Below are 13,295 nucleotides of genomic sequence, written 5' to 3' on the forward strand. Positions count from 1 at the left end.
TCCATCCATTATCTGTTGCCGCTTATCCTGTTCTACAGGGTCGCATTTACTGTAAGCTGGAGTTTATCCCAGTTGACTAGGGTGAGAGGCGGGGTACACCCTGGACAAGTTGCCAGGTCATCGCATGGCTGACACAAAGACAAACAACCATTCACACTCACATTCACACCTACAGCCAATTTAGAGTCCCTAATTAGCCTAACCTGCATGTCTTTGGACTGCGAGGGAAACCGGAGCACCCAGAGGAAACCCATGCAGACACAAAGAGAACATGCAAACTCCACACAGAAAGGCCTCCATCAGGCACTGGGCTCAAACCTAGAACCTTCTTGCTATGAGGCGACAGTACTAACTACGGTCAATTTAGAGTCACCAATTAGCCTAACCAGCATGTCTTTGGACTGTGGGGGAAACCAGAGCACCTGGAGGAAACCCACACAGACATGAAGAGAATATGCAAACTCCACACAGAAAGGCCTCCATCAGGCACTGGGCTCAAACCTAAAACCTTCTTACTGTGAGGCAACAGTACTAACCACTACCGTGGCCATCGAGGGATGGTGTTCATGTGGATTTATGATAGTTTTGGACTGTACTAATCTCATCTCATCTCATCATCTCTAGCCGCTTTATCCTGTTCTACAGGGTCGCAGGCAAGCTGGAGCCTATCCCAGCTGACTACAGGCGAAAGGCGGGGTACACCCTGGACAAGTCGCCAGGTCATCACAGGGCTGACACATAGACACAGACAACCATTCACACTCACATTCACACCTACGGTCAATTTAGAGTCACCAGTTAACCTAACCTGCATGTCTTTGGACTGTGGGGGAAACCGGAGCACCCGGAGGAAACCCACGCGGACACGGGGAGAACATGCAAACTCCACACAGAAAGGCCCTCACCGGCCACGGGGCTCGAACCCGGACCTTCTTGCTGTAAGGCGACAGCGCTAACCCCTACACCACCGTGCCGCCGACTGTACTAATATTAATACTAATCCTGATAATCTAATCAAAGATATACATCAAAGAAGTAAACTGTGGGTGGTAAAAGAGAGCAACTGGACTTACTTGAAGATTCTTGAAGACGTTTCACCTCTCATCCGAAACTGAAGAAGCCTTTCGGATGAGAGGTGAAACGTCTTCAAGAATCTTCAAGCAAGTCCAGTTGCTTTCTTGTACCACCCACATTTTACTATGAGGGGGCGGCACGGTGGTGTAGTGGTTAGCGCTGTCGCCTCACAGCAAGAAGGTCCGGGTTCGAGCCCCGTGGCCGGCGAGGGCCTTTCTGTGTGGAGTTTGCATGTTCTCCCCGTGTCCGCGTGGGTTTCCTCCGGGTGCTCCGGTTTCCCCCACAGTCCAAGGACATGCAGGTTAGGTTAACTGGTGACTCTAAATTGACCGTAGGTGTGAATGTGAGTGTGAATGGTTGTCTGTGTCTATGTGTCAGCCCTGTGATGACCTGGCGACTTGTCCAGGGTGTACCCCGCCTTTCACCCGTAGTCAGCTGGGATAGGCTCCAGCTTGCCTGCGACCCTGTAGAACAGGATAAAGCGGCTAGAGATAATGAGATGAGATGAGATGAGTTTACTATGACCTGGATGACTGAGAATCTTCACAGACATACATCAAAGAAGATATGTAGGATAATGAGGAGATATATCTGATTATAAGCAAGCAAGAAATTATTATTATTATTGAGCTTCTTTACGCAGACCTGCCCGAGTGTGAAGCAGTTTCTATCTGTATATATTTTGAAATTTGTTTGAGTAGTCTGCCATTTTGCTTGCTGACGTCATCACTTAGCGCCCGCCTTCTCCTGCTCTCGCCCATGTAGATACAAACACAAACAGGAGGCAGCGAGCAGTGTTTGTGCTGCTGGTTTAGTTTTTAAACTCATGTAAAAGGGACTCGGAGGGCGCGATTTATAGGAAGAATTTATCCGCCATTAGGATGTGGATCAGTCCGGAGGAGGTGCTGCTTGCTAACGCTCTGTGGGTGAGTGAGAGGGCCAATCCCTTCTTCATCCTGCAGAGGAGGAAGGGACACGGCAAAGGAGGAGGCATCACCGGTAAACACTTTCTCTCTCTCTCTCTCTCTCTGCGTCATGCTATCTTTCCAAACCTAACACTCGGCTCTGTCCTGCTTATTATCTGTCTAGATCCAGCTGACTCAAAGATCTTCAGCTCTCTTAATAATTCAGAAAATGACCAGCCAATAGCAAAAGACAGCCTGGAGTCACAGTATTTACCATGACACCATGTAACTAACGCGTCTCTGCTGTGTGACCTGAGCTGCTAATGAGCTAGCTCATTGTGTTTTGGTTTGTTAGCTGATGCTGACATGGTTCACTGAGACGTCTCAGCACTTGTACAAGTCCCCCCCTTTCTCTTTGGTTAATATTTTTTTTTCTCTGCTGCACAAATTATACGTCGTCTTAACAATTTTAACATGTAACCAATGCTAACTCCAGTTAGCTAACAAACTCTGCTCCAGTCATGTTTATCTTCCTGAATATTCACCATGTACTACAAAAATAAAGACTGATTGATTGATTTATTTTCCTGTTCCTTCTAGTCACAGTGGCACTTTTTTTTAATTAAATGCACACATGGAGACAGGGCTTTCTGGATTACAATATATATTGTTAAACTATACTAATGTGCAAAAGAGGCAATGCATTTTTGATTTGCATTTGCAGGATGTGTTTGTTTTTTTTTACTCTTTTTGTGAATGCACACATTTTATAGTTTATCAAATGACTGCATACAATTCTTAATTAGTTTTTTTTTAAAATACTGTTTTCACATGTAGGTTCATCAAATGCTCACTTTTTTTTACATTTAAAATGTCAAGTTCAAAACTAGTTAAAGGAGATACAGAACCTTTTATTTTTAAATAAATTTGAGTGGATAGTATCTCCATCCTTGACTCTTGCATGCTGCATATATATATATATATATATATATATATATATATATATATATATATATATGCACATTTTTTTGGAGAACTGAGCCAGCCAGCCCTGAGTGCGTGACGTCACAGCGGTAACCGGTTTTAAGGCCGAGGCCTTTTACAGCTATAGACCAAAGTCATATAAATAATAATTGATGGTGAAAGTAAGAAATACCGTTACCGACTTGCTCAACTAAGGTGGGGTTTACATTAGACCGTATCAACGGATCATCAGATTAACATTTTTAAAACGATTTGCGTGCACACAGCAACGCCAATATACGATTCGCGTGCACACAGCAACGCCAATACACGGATACGCTCGGCTCCGCAGGCATCCTGCGCTCCAAATCACTCCGCCCTGAACAGCGAGTGCCCTCTGGAGGGTGCGCACTCCGGCCCTGCGCAGCTCATAGAGCGCGCGAGTGAAGCACACGAGCAGTGATTCGGGACTGAGCCGCTGTGTGTGTGATCCCAGTGCATATCGGGCATGCGCGTCACTTACCACTTGCAAGTGGAAGGATGGCAAGCCTAAAGACAATCATAACTACACAATGGGCAGTATTTGCATCAGTATTTGCAGTATTTTCATACTTTTATACTCTTTAATGAAAGGTGATACAAGGCGGAAGTCCGCGCCATTTTTCAGCAGTCGCGTCACATGACCAACGCCAGCGAATCAGGAAGGTGGATGTCACAGTGACGTTGTCCAATGACGACGCCAGCTAGAGCTCAGCACAGCGTATCCGCATATTCTCAATGTTTACACAGCACCGGACCAGACACGATCTGGATTGAATACGTGGACCCTAGCGGATTCCCGTTTCCAGGCGTTTTAATGTAAACGGACAGTGCATCCGCGAAGAAAACGAGACAGATACGGTCTAATGTAAACTTGGCCTAAGACTGATTTGACTTCATTCAGTACGTTTACATGCACATCCAAATCGAGCTAAGGGTCCCAGCAGGGGTGCCAGAGAAATCCAATCCTACATGCACACAATGAAATCGAGCTATTGTGTGAGGTACATTGTGCACCCGAGCCACAGGTGGCGCTACACGCCCCATCGTGTTGGTACACTTCCGGTTGTCGTCATGAAGAAGAGCTAATCGAGCAATGTTGCCAGATTGGGTGGTTTCCTGCCTAACTGGGCGGTTTTAAGTGCATTTTGGCGGGTTTTGAACATATTTTGGGCTGGAAAACATCAGCAGTATCTGGCAACATTGTTCAAGAGTATAAACAAAGTTATCAGTTCCGTGTTCACAAGAAGAGTGTTTGTATGTATGAGCAGAAGTGTTCCTAATAAAATGGGCACTAAGTTGATCTGAAGTGTCATGCCGACCGAGGCTGTTGGGTTTCCCGCTTGTGGTCTCGTCACTTCCGGAAGGGGCAGTGCTGAAGTAAGTAGCTGGACTACGTAGCTCGATAGGGTTTACATGCACTAAGTAGCTCGGCTAAAATCGCATAATCTAGGTCGTGTAGCTCGATTCCGAGAAATCAAGTTCGGTTCAATTTCAGCCTAGCTAAGGTGTTTCCATGGCATTTAGAACTTCGATTTCAGTCGAGCAACGGCAGAAATTTGATTTTCTCTATGTGCATGTAAACGCACTGAGTGATTGTGGGTTGACTCTCATTAAAACAGGATGAGTGTTATAACTTATGCACCATGCATGTGTTTTCACTGATAAAATGTAAAAGGCTAATTAAATAATCAGATGAACTGAGACAATCACATTCTGAATCAAATTAAATAATCTTATACCGGTAACTGAAACACAATACAAGTTACATGTATTAATATAAATGCAGGTAAACGAGTGTTGTTTTTGTATCCAAATGAGAGTCGGAGCTTACTCATCTGTGTTCTCGCTTCTTGAAGGCTGATCTTGTGGCCGATTGTTTTGAAACAATCTGACTTTCAGTTGTTTTGTTCTGTTTTCCGTTCATTCGCTTCTTCCACTTGAGGGCAAGATATTGCTGCTGAGACAAGCGTATCTAGTGGAGAAATCAGACGGCTGGTCCACTCATTCTCCATTTTCTCCATACTGAGTACTCTGCCATTACTGCTCTACTCAGGCAATTACTAAAACCCGGGATGTGATGTCACTGGTTTTAGCAACAACCACGGGGAGGTCACTGCCCGAGCGATAATATGTCCCATTCCATCCTGGATTTTAGCAACAACCCTTGACTCTCACTCCAGGAGAACTGGTGCAATTGAACTTGCTTTCCTTTTCTTGTAGTTTTATTTAATTGTTGATACTGCACCCTCTTTCAATATGGGCTTATAGCCAGTGCTCCTCAACAGATCAGAGGTTTCGTACGAGTCTTCAGTAAAATGTGCAGAGCAGAGGAGAGACCACTTCATAGGCACCCAATATGCCTGTGAACTTCTCACAAAACGCGTCCAAATCTTTGCAGTTTGAGCATTCTTGGGCCATGAATGCAACGTAAATCCACCTTCTGTCATGTTGCTGCACCTGCCAGCAACACATCTATGTGGCATGGCGATAAATTAGCTCAAAATGGAGGATCGGCGCTGCAGTCAGCTCTGTGTTTTAGTATAGCGGAAATGGCGATGAGAACGATAGGCTTCCTGCTGTGACATCACAGACGTCAAGGTCATTCACTCAGACCGCTACCTATATGAATCACTTTTAATCGTAAAAATTACTATATTAGATTTATTGTTAACGCTTAAAACTATTCCTGTGCCATTCTTGAGGTCTCAAGGCATTTATAAATGAAAGTGAGGCCATGGTTCTGTGTATCTGCTTTAAGACATTTTAAGAAAAACTCACCTTGAGCAAGGTAAATGGTTTAAAGATTTATTGACCTGCTTGTGAGATTATGGGAATGTTCCTCCTTGGAAAGCTGAAAAATAGCACATGCGAAACATGATGTAAGCAAAGTATTTGAATATGGCTTTTGCTCATGAAAATCAGAAATCCAGTATCTCAAATTATTAGAATGATCTTAGGAAATAATCAGAAAAGGATTTGCAATACAGAAATGTCCAACTTCTGAAAAAGTATTATTTGTACACTCGATACTTGATTGGGGCTCCTTTACCATGAATTACTGTGTCAATGTGGCATGGCATGGAGGCGAGCAGCCTGTGGCATTGCTGAGGTGTTATTGAAGCCCAGGTTGCTTTGACAGCAGCCTTCAGCTCATCTGTATTTTTGGGTCGGGTGTTTCTCATCTTCCTCATGACAATACCCCACAGATTCTGTCTGGGGTTCAGGTCAGGCGAGTTGGCTAGCCAATCAAGCACAGTAATATCATGGTCATCAAACCATTTGATCGTGGTTTTGGTGCTGTGGGCAGGTGTTCAGTCTTGCTGGAAAAGGAAATCAGCATCTCCTTAAAGCTCGTCAACAGATGGAAGCATGAAGTGCTCTAAAATCTCCTGGTAGAAGGCTGCATTGACTTTGGACTTGATAAAACACAGTGGACCAACACCAGCAGATGACATGGCACCCCAAATCATCACAGACTGCGGAAACTTCACATTGGACTTCAAACACCTTGGATTCTGTGCCTCTCCACTCTTCCTCCAGACTCTAGGACCTTGATTTTCAAATGAAACTCAAATTTTATTTTATTCCGAATAGAGGACTTTGGCCCACTGAGCAGCAGTCCAGTTCTTTCTTTCCTTAGGCCAGGTAAGGTGTTTCTGACGTTGTCTCTGGTTCAGGAGTGGCTTGATATTTAAGAATGCGACAAGTGTTAGCCCCTTTCCTGAAGACGTCTGTGCATGGGGACTCTTGTTGCACTGACCCCAGCCTCAGTCCACTCCTTGTGAAGCTCTCTCAAGTTCCTGAATCGACTTTTCTTGACAATCCTTTCAAGGCTGCGGTCATCCCTGTTTCTTGTGCACCTTTTCCAGCCAGCCTTTTCAGCAGTAATCACCTGTGGCTTATCCTCCTTGTGGAGGGTGTTGATGAGCATGTTTTGGACAGCTGTCAAGTCAGCAGTCTTCCCCATGATTGTGGTTGCGTGTACTGAACTAGGCCGAGAGATACATGGTATTTTTATACTGTTTTACTCAAAATGAAAAATTGTAATATTGAGGGTTTTTTTTTTTTTTGCATTACAGGCCATAATTATCTGCTTGAAACATTTGAGTTTGCATGTCAGAAGTCGAATATATTACATTTTCACTTTCTTAAATAACTAGTGGAAAATATTGAACTTTTTCCATGATATTCCGATTATTTGGAATATCGTGCTAGTGTGTCTCATCTAATATAATATGTGTAGCACCAGGATAGAATTTGTAAATGTTTAGCTAGATTTTCCTTGGTTGCAGAAGCCTGAATAAGGTCAGAGCTAACATGACTGAATGATAACAGTTACCTTTTGATGCTGAATACAAGATTAATGAAGAGTTCATGACTATAAAGAAAGATGTAACTGATTTATTTATTTCACGCTGGCTTTATTTTGAACCTTTTTAAAAAACAAGCCATGTAGTCAGTTCACTAATTAGACCAAAGAAAGAAGAAATCTCAGCAGGTTGGTGAAAATGCTTCCCTTTGTATGTGTTCTGGTTTGGGGTAAATAAGCTACGTAAATGCATGTGATGAGCTGCAACAGAGGATCAGTTACGGAGTCTGTATTGGTTCATTTAAAAAAAAAAAAATCATGTCAGGTTTTGGTTTTTTTGAATATAGTTGTCTTTGTTCTTTTAAAGTGGGAATGCTTCATATGACGCAACAGGGGAATCTTAAGAATGCCATGTCATAAAATTAAATTCAGAAGTTAGAGGTCATTAGGCAGACCTGGAAAAACTGTATGAAGCATGAAAGGTGAAAAATGGTCAAGTTTGAGTGTTAATATTTCTACAGAACATGGCTGAAGGTGTTTTGTTGGTTTGCTGAAATGGTTTTGCCTTTCTGCATTTTAATTTAATCTGGAAATTAAATCTGGAGTACTGACATCCATCCATCTTTCTTCTGGCTGTAGGGAGGGAGGTACTGTTTGTAATCTATAACGTTATTGTGAATTAAACATAACTAACCCATTCACGCAGACATCTGAGTCAGAACAAAATAAGCAGGAGAATGCCCGAGTGTGGATGAGTGAAGGAGGAGAAATAGAGTTGGCACAGGGTTATTGACCCAGGCAGTGAACTTTCCACACCACAACACTTTCATCCTTCTTTATATAGCTCTTTAATGTGCAGTAGGAGATAACGGCTTGGTGTAACTTTGAAGAGTGTGAAATAGTCTTTCTCTTCTTCTTTTTCTTCTCCTCCTTTCTGTCCCTCCCTCAGGTCTTCTGGTTGGGACTCTGGATGTTGTGTTGGACTCCAGTGCTCGTGTGGCTCCATATCGAATCCTTCACCAGACAGGAGACTCTCAGCTCTTCTGGAGCATTGCCTGTGGTCAGTAATCAGTCTCCTTCCGTCAGGAACAGTCACTGATGTTTGCAGTTTGAACAACTTGACCAGATGCTCAGATTGTTTCAAGTCAAAGAACATTTTGTAGCATGAATCATTTGATAAGAGCTAGCAGAGGGGAGAGGGGGTTGAATCATGACTTGTTGTCATTGGTAAGCATTATTATTATTATTATTATTATTATTATTGTTATTTTTCTCCCCTACATGGGTATTCAGAGTGATGTCGTCAAGCCCTAGAAGACATTAAAGCCCTGCTCATGCCAAACCTGATTTCTTTTTTCATTTAAAATGTTCAAGAAAAATGAAACCCATCCATTTCTATGAGTGCATTCACATCAAGGATGCATTGTTCGGTATTTTTAGAGCTCTATCAATTTGGATGAGATGCAGACCTGTTTCAGAGCTTTATTCTACTATTATTGAATTACAATTCAATAAATTACAATCCAACAATTATTGATTGTTCAGCAATGAATGAGAATCCATGGCTGAACAATCAATAATTCTTGGATCTGACTCTAATTAGCCGGTTGTGTTTATAGGGACTTATGCTTACGCTGTCGTGTTACCATTATGAGTCATTATTCCTCTGTCCATAAGGCTGATGAGTTATTGCCATGGCGTGGCATCCATCGTCCACAGTTCAGTTAAGTTGTATCTCTTGCGTCAGTTCTCCACAGATTTCCGTTCCGATTGTTTTGTTTGAAAGAACTCGTCACTCTGCACAAAACTTGGTCTGTCATTTTTTGCTAACAAGTTACTAATTAGGGGCGGCATGGTGGCGTAGTGGTTAGCACTGTCGCCTCACAGCAAGAAGGTCCAGGTTCGAGCCCCGTGGCCGGCGAGGGCCTTTCTGTGTGGAGTTTGCATGTTCTCCCCGTGTCCGCGTGGGTTTCCTCCGGGTGCTCCGGTTTCCCCCACAGTCCAAAGACATGCAGGTTAGGTTAACTGGTGACTCTAAATTGACCGTAGGTGTGGATGTGAGTGTGAATGGTTGTCTGTGTCTATGTGTCAGCCCTGTGATGACCTGGCGACTTGTCCAGGGTGTACCCCGCCTTTCGCCCGTAGTCAGCTGGGATAGGCTCCAGCTTGCCTGCGATCCTGTAGAACAGGATAAAGCGGCTACAGATAATGAGATGAGATGAAGTTACTAATTGGGCCAAATTTTCCAGGTCTCTCACTAGAATCGTATGTCCTCTCTCATTTCTCATCCGATTTCAGTTCTGATCGATGTTTTGGGTAGATCTTCACTTGAGGAACAAAACTTGGTTGTTTCGTTTGTTGATTTTCCTGTTGTAAACAATTTGCTTAGAACTTCATTTTCAGGTAAATCCCATCTCCGCTCTCAATTCTCAGTGGATTTCAGTTCTGGCCTGAGTTTCCCAAAAGCATCACACCACAAAGATAATCGTTAAGTGGTAGAGTGAGCAGCACAATGAACTCTCTCTCCCAGTTAAGATGCTCTTAGCGTTAAAAGCCTTTTGGTAAACCCACCCCTGATTGTTTCATTTGAAACAACTAGTCTTTCTGCACAACACTCGGTCGTTGGATTGTCAAATTTTTTGCTAACAAACTGCTAATTAGGTCAACTTCATGAATTTTGGGACTTCTCATTAGAATTGTATCTCCTTTCGCAGTTCTCACCTGATTTCCGTTCTGATGGATGTTTTGGGTCGATCTTTCCTCGGGGACAAAACTTGGTCGTTTGTTGTTGTAAACAATTTGTTTACAGCTTTGTTCATTTTCAGTTAAATCGTATCCCCTCCCTCAGTTCTCAATGGAGATCAGTTCTGATTGTTTTATTTGAAAGAATTAGGCCTTGTGCACAAACCTTGGTCATTGTGTTGTCAATTTTTTGCTAACAAATTAGTAATTAGGTCAACTCAAATTTTCTTCTGACTAGAATCGCATCGCTTTCATTTATCATGCAAACTCAGTTCTGACTGTTTTGGCTAGATCTTCCCTTGGGGAACAAAATTTAGTCCTTTTATTGATTTTCTTGTAAACGATTTGCCGTGGAGGTTGGTCCTTTGTCACATTTCAGTTCTGTTTGGTGTTTTGGTCGTCATGGTGATTTTGATGACAGGCCACATGAGCTACTACATCCTTGACATTCTGGTCATGGATTACTTTTTGAAACCTGTCGCTGTACTGTTGGAGCAGTTGTATGAGCTGCTGTTGCTGTTTTGGTTTTAAAGAATTGCACACCCAGTATCGCTGTCTTTTCCCTTTTATTTGTATACTTAATAGAAGGATGATAAATCCAGTGCTAATTATAGACTCATTTTTATTACATCTATGCTTTTGCTCACTGGTTCATGAAAGGCATTACTAAAATTCCATAAAAATGCAATTATTCCTGACAAATCCTGCACGGTTTCATAAACTCGCAGGGTAAAAAGATAAGTTGAGGCTATCATGTGACCCAAATGGACTTCTTTCTGTTATCAGTTTGCATTGCATGTCTGTATGTCATCAGGCTCATCTCGCAAGGAGATAACAGAACACTGGGAATGGCTGGAGGCTAATTTACTGCAGACCCTCTCCATTTTTGAAAACGATGAAGACATCACTACTTTTGTCAAGGGCAAGATACAGGTGAACTCTCAACAAATGTCACTCACATTGCACCAGTCCAGCTTCAGGCTTGTATACCTGGAGAGACTCCAGTAAGCAACCCTCAGTCGGCCTGTTTGTGTGCAGGGCATCATTGCCGAGGAGAATAAAAGCCGTCAGACGCAAGAAGACGAGGATTGTGGGAAGTTTCGGGAGGCGGAGCTGAAGATGCGGAAGCTGTTTGGGATGCCGGAGGAGGAGAAGCTGGTGAACTATTACTCGTGCAGCTACTGGAAGGGTAGAGTGCCACGTCAGGGCTGGCTCTACCTCTCTGTCAATCACCTGTGCTTCTACTCCTTCCTGCTTGGAAAAGAGGGTAAGATGATGAAAGATGAAAGAAATTACAGATGAAGGGTAAGCGTTTAATGTAATTTGGACAGAATGAATGGAGGACTGAGTGAGTAGTGTTCTTGACTTAATGTCATTTATTTTAAAGAGGTGCATCGCTTCAGGCCATGGGGAAATGTTCCTTGCATAGTGTAAAAACTCATTATTTCTTCCTTTCTGCCTTTTTAGTGACATTGATAGTACAGTGGACGGATGTGACTCAATTAGATAAGAATGCCACACTGTTATTCCCTGAGAGTGTGCGTGTGAGCACTCGGGACACAGAGCACTACTTCTCCATGTTCCTCAATATCAACGACACGTTCAAACTGATGGAGCAGCTGGCTAATATCGCCATGAGACAGCTGCTGGATAATGAAGGCTTCTCGGCAGACCAGTCGCTCCCCAAACCCTGCAAGACCCTCAAAAATGTTTCTGCACTCAAAAGGTGAGAGGGTTGTGGGGTGTCGTCCCCCCCCCCCCAAGGCCTGTCACTACAATAAATTTTTTTTTTTTTTGTGCTGGCGGTGCCCACAACTTCATTTTGCTAGGGTAACGTAATCATCTATCACTTTAGAAAGGCGGTTTCATTTATTGATCATGGTAACTGTTCAGTGTTGGATCGTAAATAACGGAATTATTGCCAACCAGAATAATTTTCTCTTCTCCCATTGTTGAGTGTTATGTCCTGCTCCCCCTTTCTTGATTTTGAGTTGTCGGGGTGCTCCAACAGGGTTCCAGCTAGCTTTCCAAGAGGGCAGGGTGCCAGTGATTTCTCATGAGCAATTTTTTTGTGCATTTAGGGCAATTTTGCACACATCACCATAAACAAAGAATCTGTCCTGCAAAATTAGCCATACTGGGCAACTATGCAAGTTAGATTACTTTTATAAAGGAAGTAAATGTGAAACTTTTTAGTTAACCAGTTTAATACAATGCTTCATAATGGAGGAAGCCATGGCCTAATGGTTAGAGAAGCAGCTTTGGGACCAAAGGGTCACCAGTTTGATTCCCTGGACTAGCAAGGATAGCTGAAGTGCCCTTGAGCAAGGCACCTAACCCCCAACTGCTCCCCAGGCTGCTCTAGGTATGTTGTACGTCGCTCTGGATAAGAGCGTCTGCTAAATGCCTGTAATGTAATAATAGTATATATGACATTTATCAGAGTTGACTTCTAACAAAGGCATTTTAAGTGATCGTCTCTGCAACAGTTTTACACAATGCATATATTCAGGAATATAATTTCTCTACTGTTCTATTTGGTGCTATCAGTTTTATCAATGGGGCGGCATGGTGGTGTAGTGGTTAGCGCTGTCGCCTCACAGCAAGAAGGTTCTGGGTTTGAGCCCCGTGGCCGGCGAGGACCTTTCTGTGCGGGGTTTGCATGTTCTCCCCGTGTCCGCGTGGGTTTCCTCGTGGTGCTCCGGTTTCCCCCACAGTCCAAAGACATGCAGGTTAGGTTAACTGGTGACTCTAAATTGACCGTAGGTGTGAATGTGAGTGTGAATGGTTGTCTGTGTCTATGTGTCAGCCCTGCGATGACCTGGCGACTTGTCCAGGGTGTACCCCGCCTTTCGCCCGTAGTCAGCTGGGATAGGCTCCAGCTTGCCTGCGACCCTGTAGAAGGATAAAGTGGCTAGAGATAATGAGAAGTTTTATCAATCTCTAAAAAATCTCTGCATTCAGCTGCAGACCTGCTGAGAGTAAATTTAATAACCAGGGTTGTTTTTCTAAACATGCTGAGTATAAAAATTTTGCAAAGCAGTGCAGGCCATTTTGTATGTAAAAAAACAAAAACGAAAAAAACAACTAACTAATCCTAAATGTAGACCTTGCTACCAGTTAACATCTCTGTTTGTAGCAGGCCCAGTATAACTACATTTAACGTTTACTCTCCCGGTTAATACGATATTATTCATGAATAATGCACCATGCTGAATGCTGACATTACAGCAAAAATGGACAGCTTTACTAAATCCACC

General features: G+C 43.1%; 1 protein-coding gene across 2 annotated transcripts in view; it reads left to right on the plus strand.

Moving 5' to 3' along the window:
* Positions 1 to 1,817: 1,817 nt before the first annotated feature.
* The window catches only part of LOC132881994 (TBC1 domain family member 9B), a 75,779-nt gene continuing 64,301 nt past the window's right edge, over positions 1,818 to 13,295 (plus strand). For both annotated transcript variants that reach the window (XM_060915134.1, XM_060915135.1), the window contains exons 1-5: positions 1,818 to 2,073; positions 8,243 to 8,353; positions 10,850 to 10,968; positions 11,074 to 11,302; positions 11,503 to 11,761. In XM_060915134.1, coding sequence (XP_060771117.1) covers positions 1,956 to 2,073; positions 8,243 to 8,353; positions 10,850 to 10,968; positions 11,074 to 11,302; positions 11,503 to 11,761 — 836 coding nt within the window. In that variant the 5' untranslated portion in view covers positions 1,818 to 1,955. The remainder of the gene's footprint in view (positions 2,074 to 8,242; positions 8,354 to 10,849; positions 10,969 to 11,073; positions 11,303 to 11,502; positions 11,762 to 13,295) is intronic.

The sequence above is a fragment of the Neoarius graeffei genome, chromosome 2 (assembly GCF_027579695.1).
Source record: "Neoarius graeffei isolate fNeoGra1 chromosome 2, fNeoGra1.pri, whole genome shotgun sequence".
Taxonomy (NCBI): domain Eukaryota; kingdom Metazoa; phylum Chordata; class Actinopteri; order Siluriformes; family Ariidae; genus Neoarius; species Neoarius graeffei.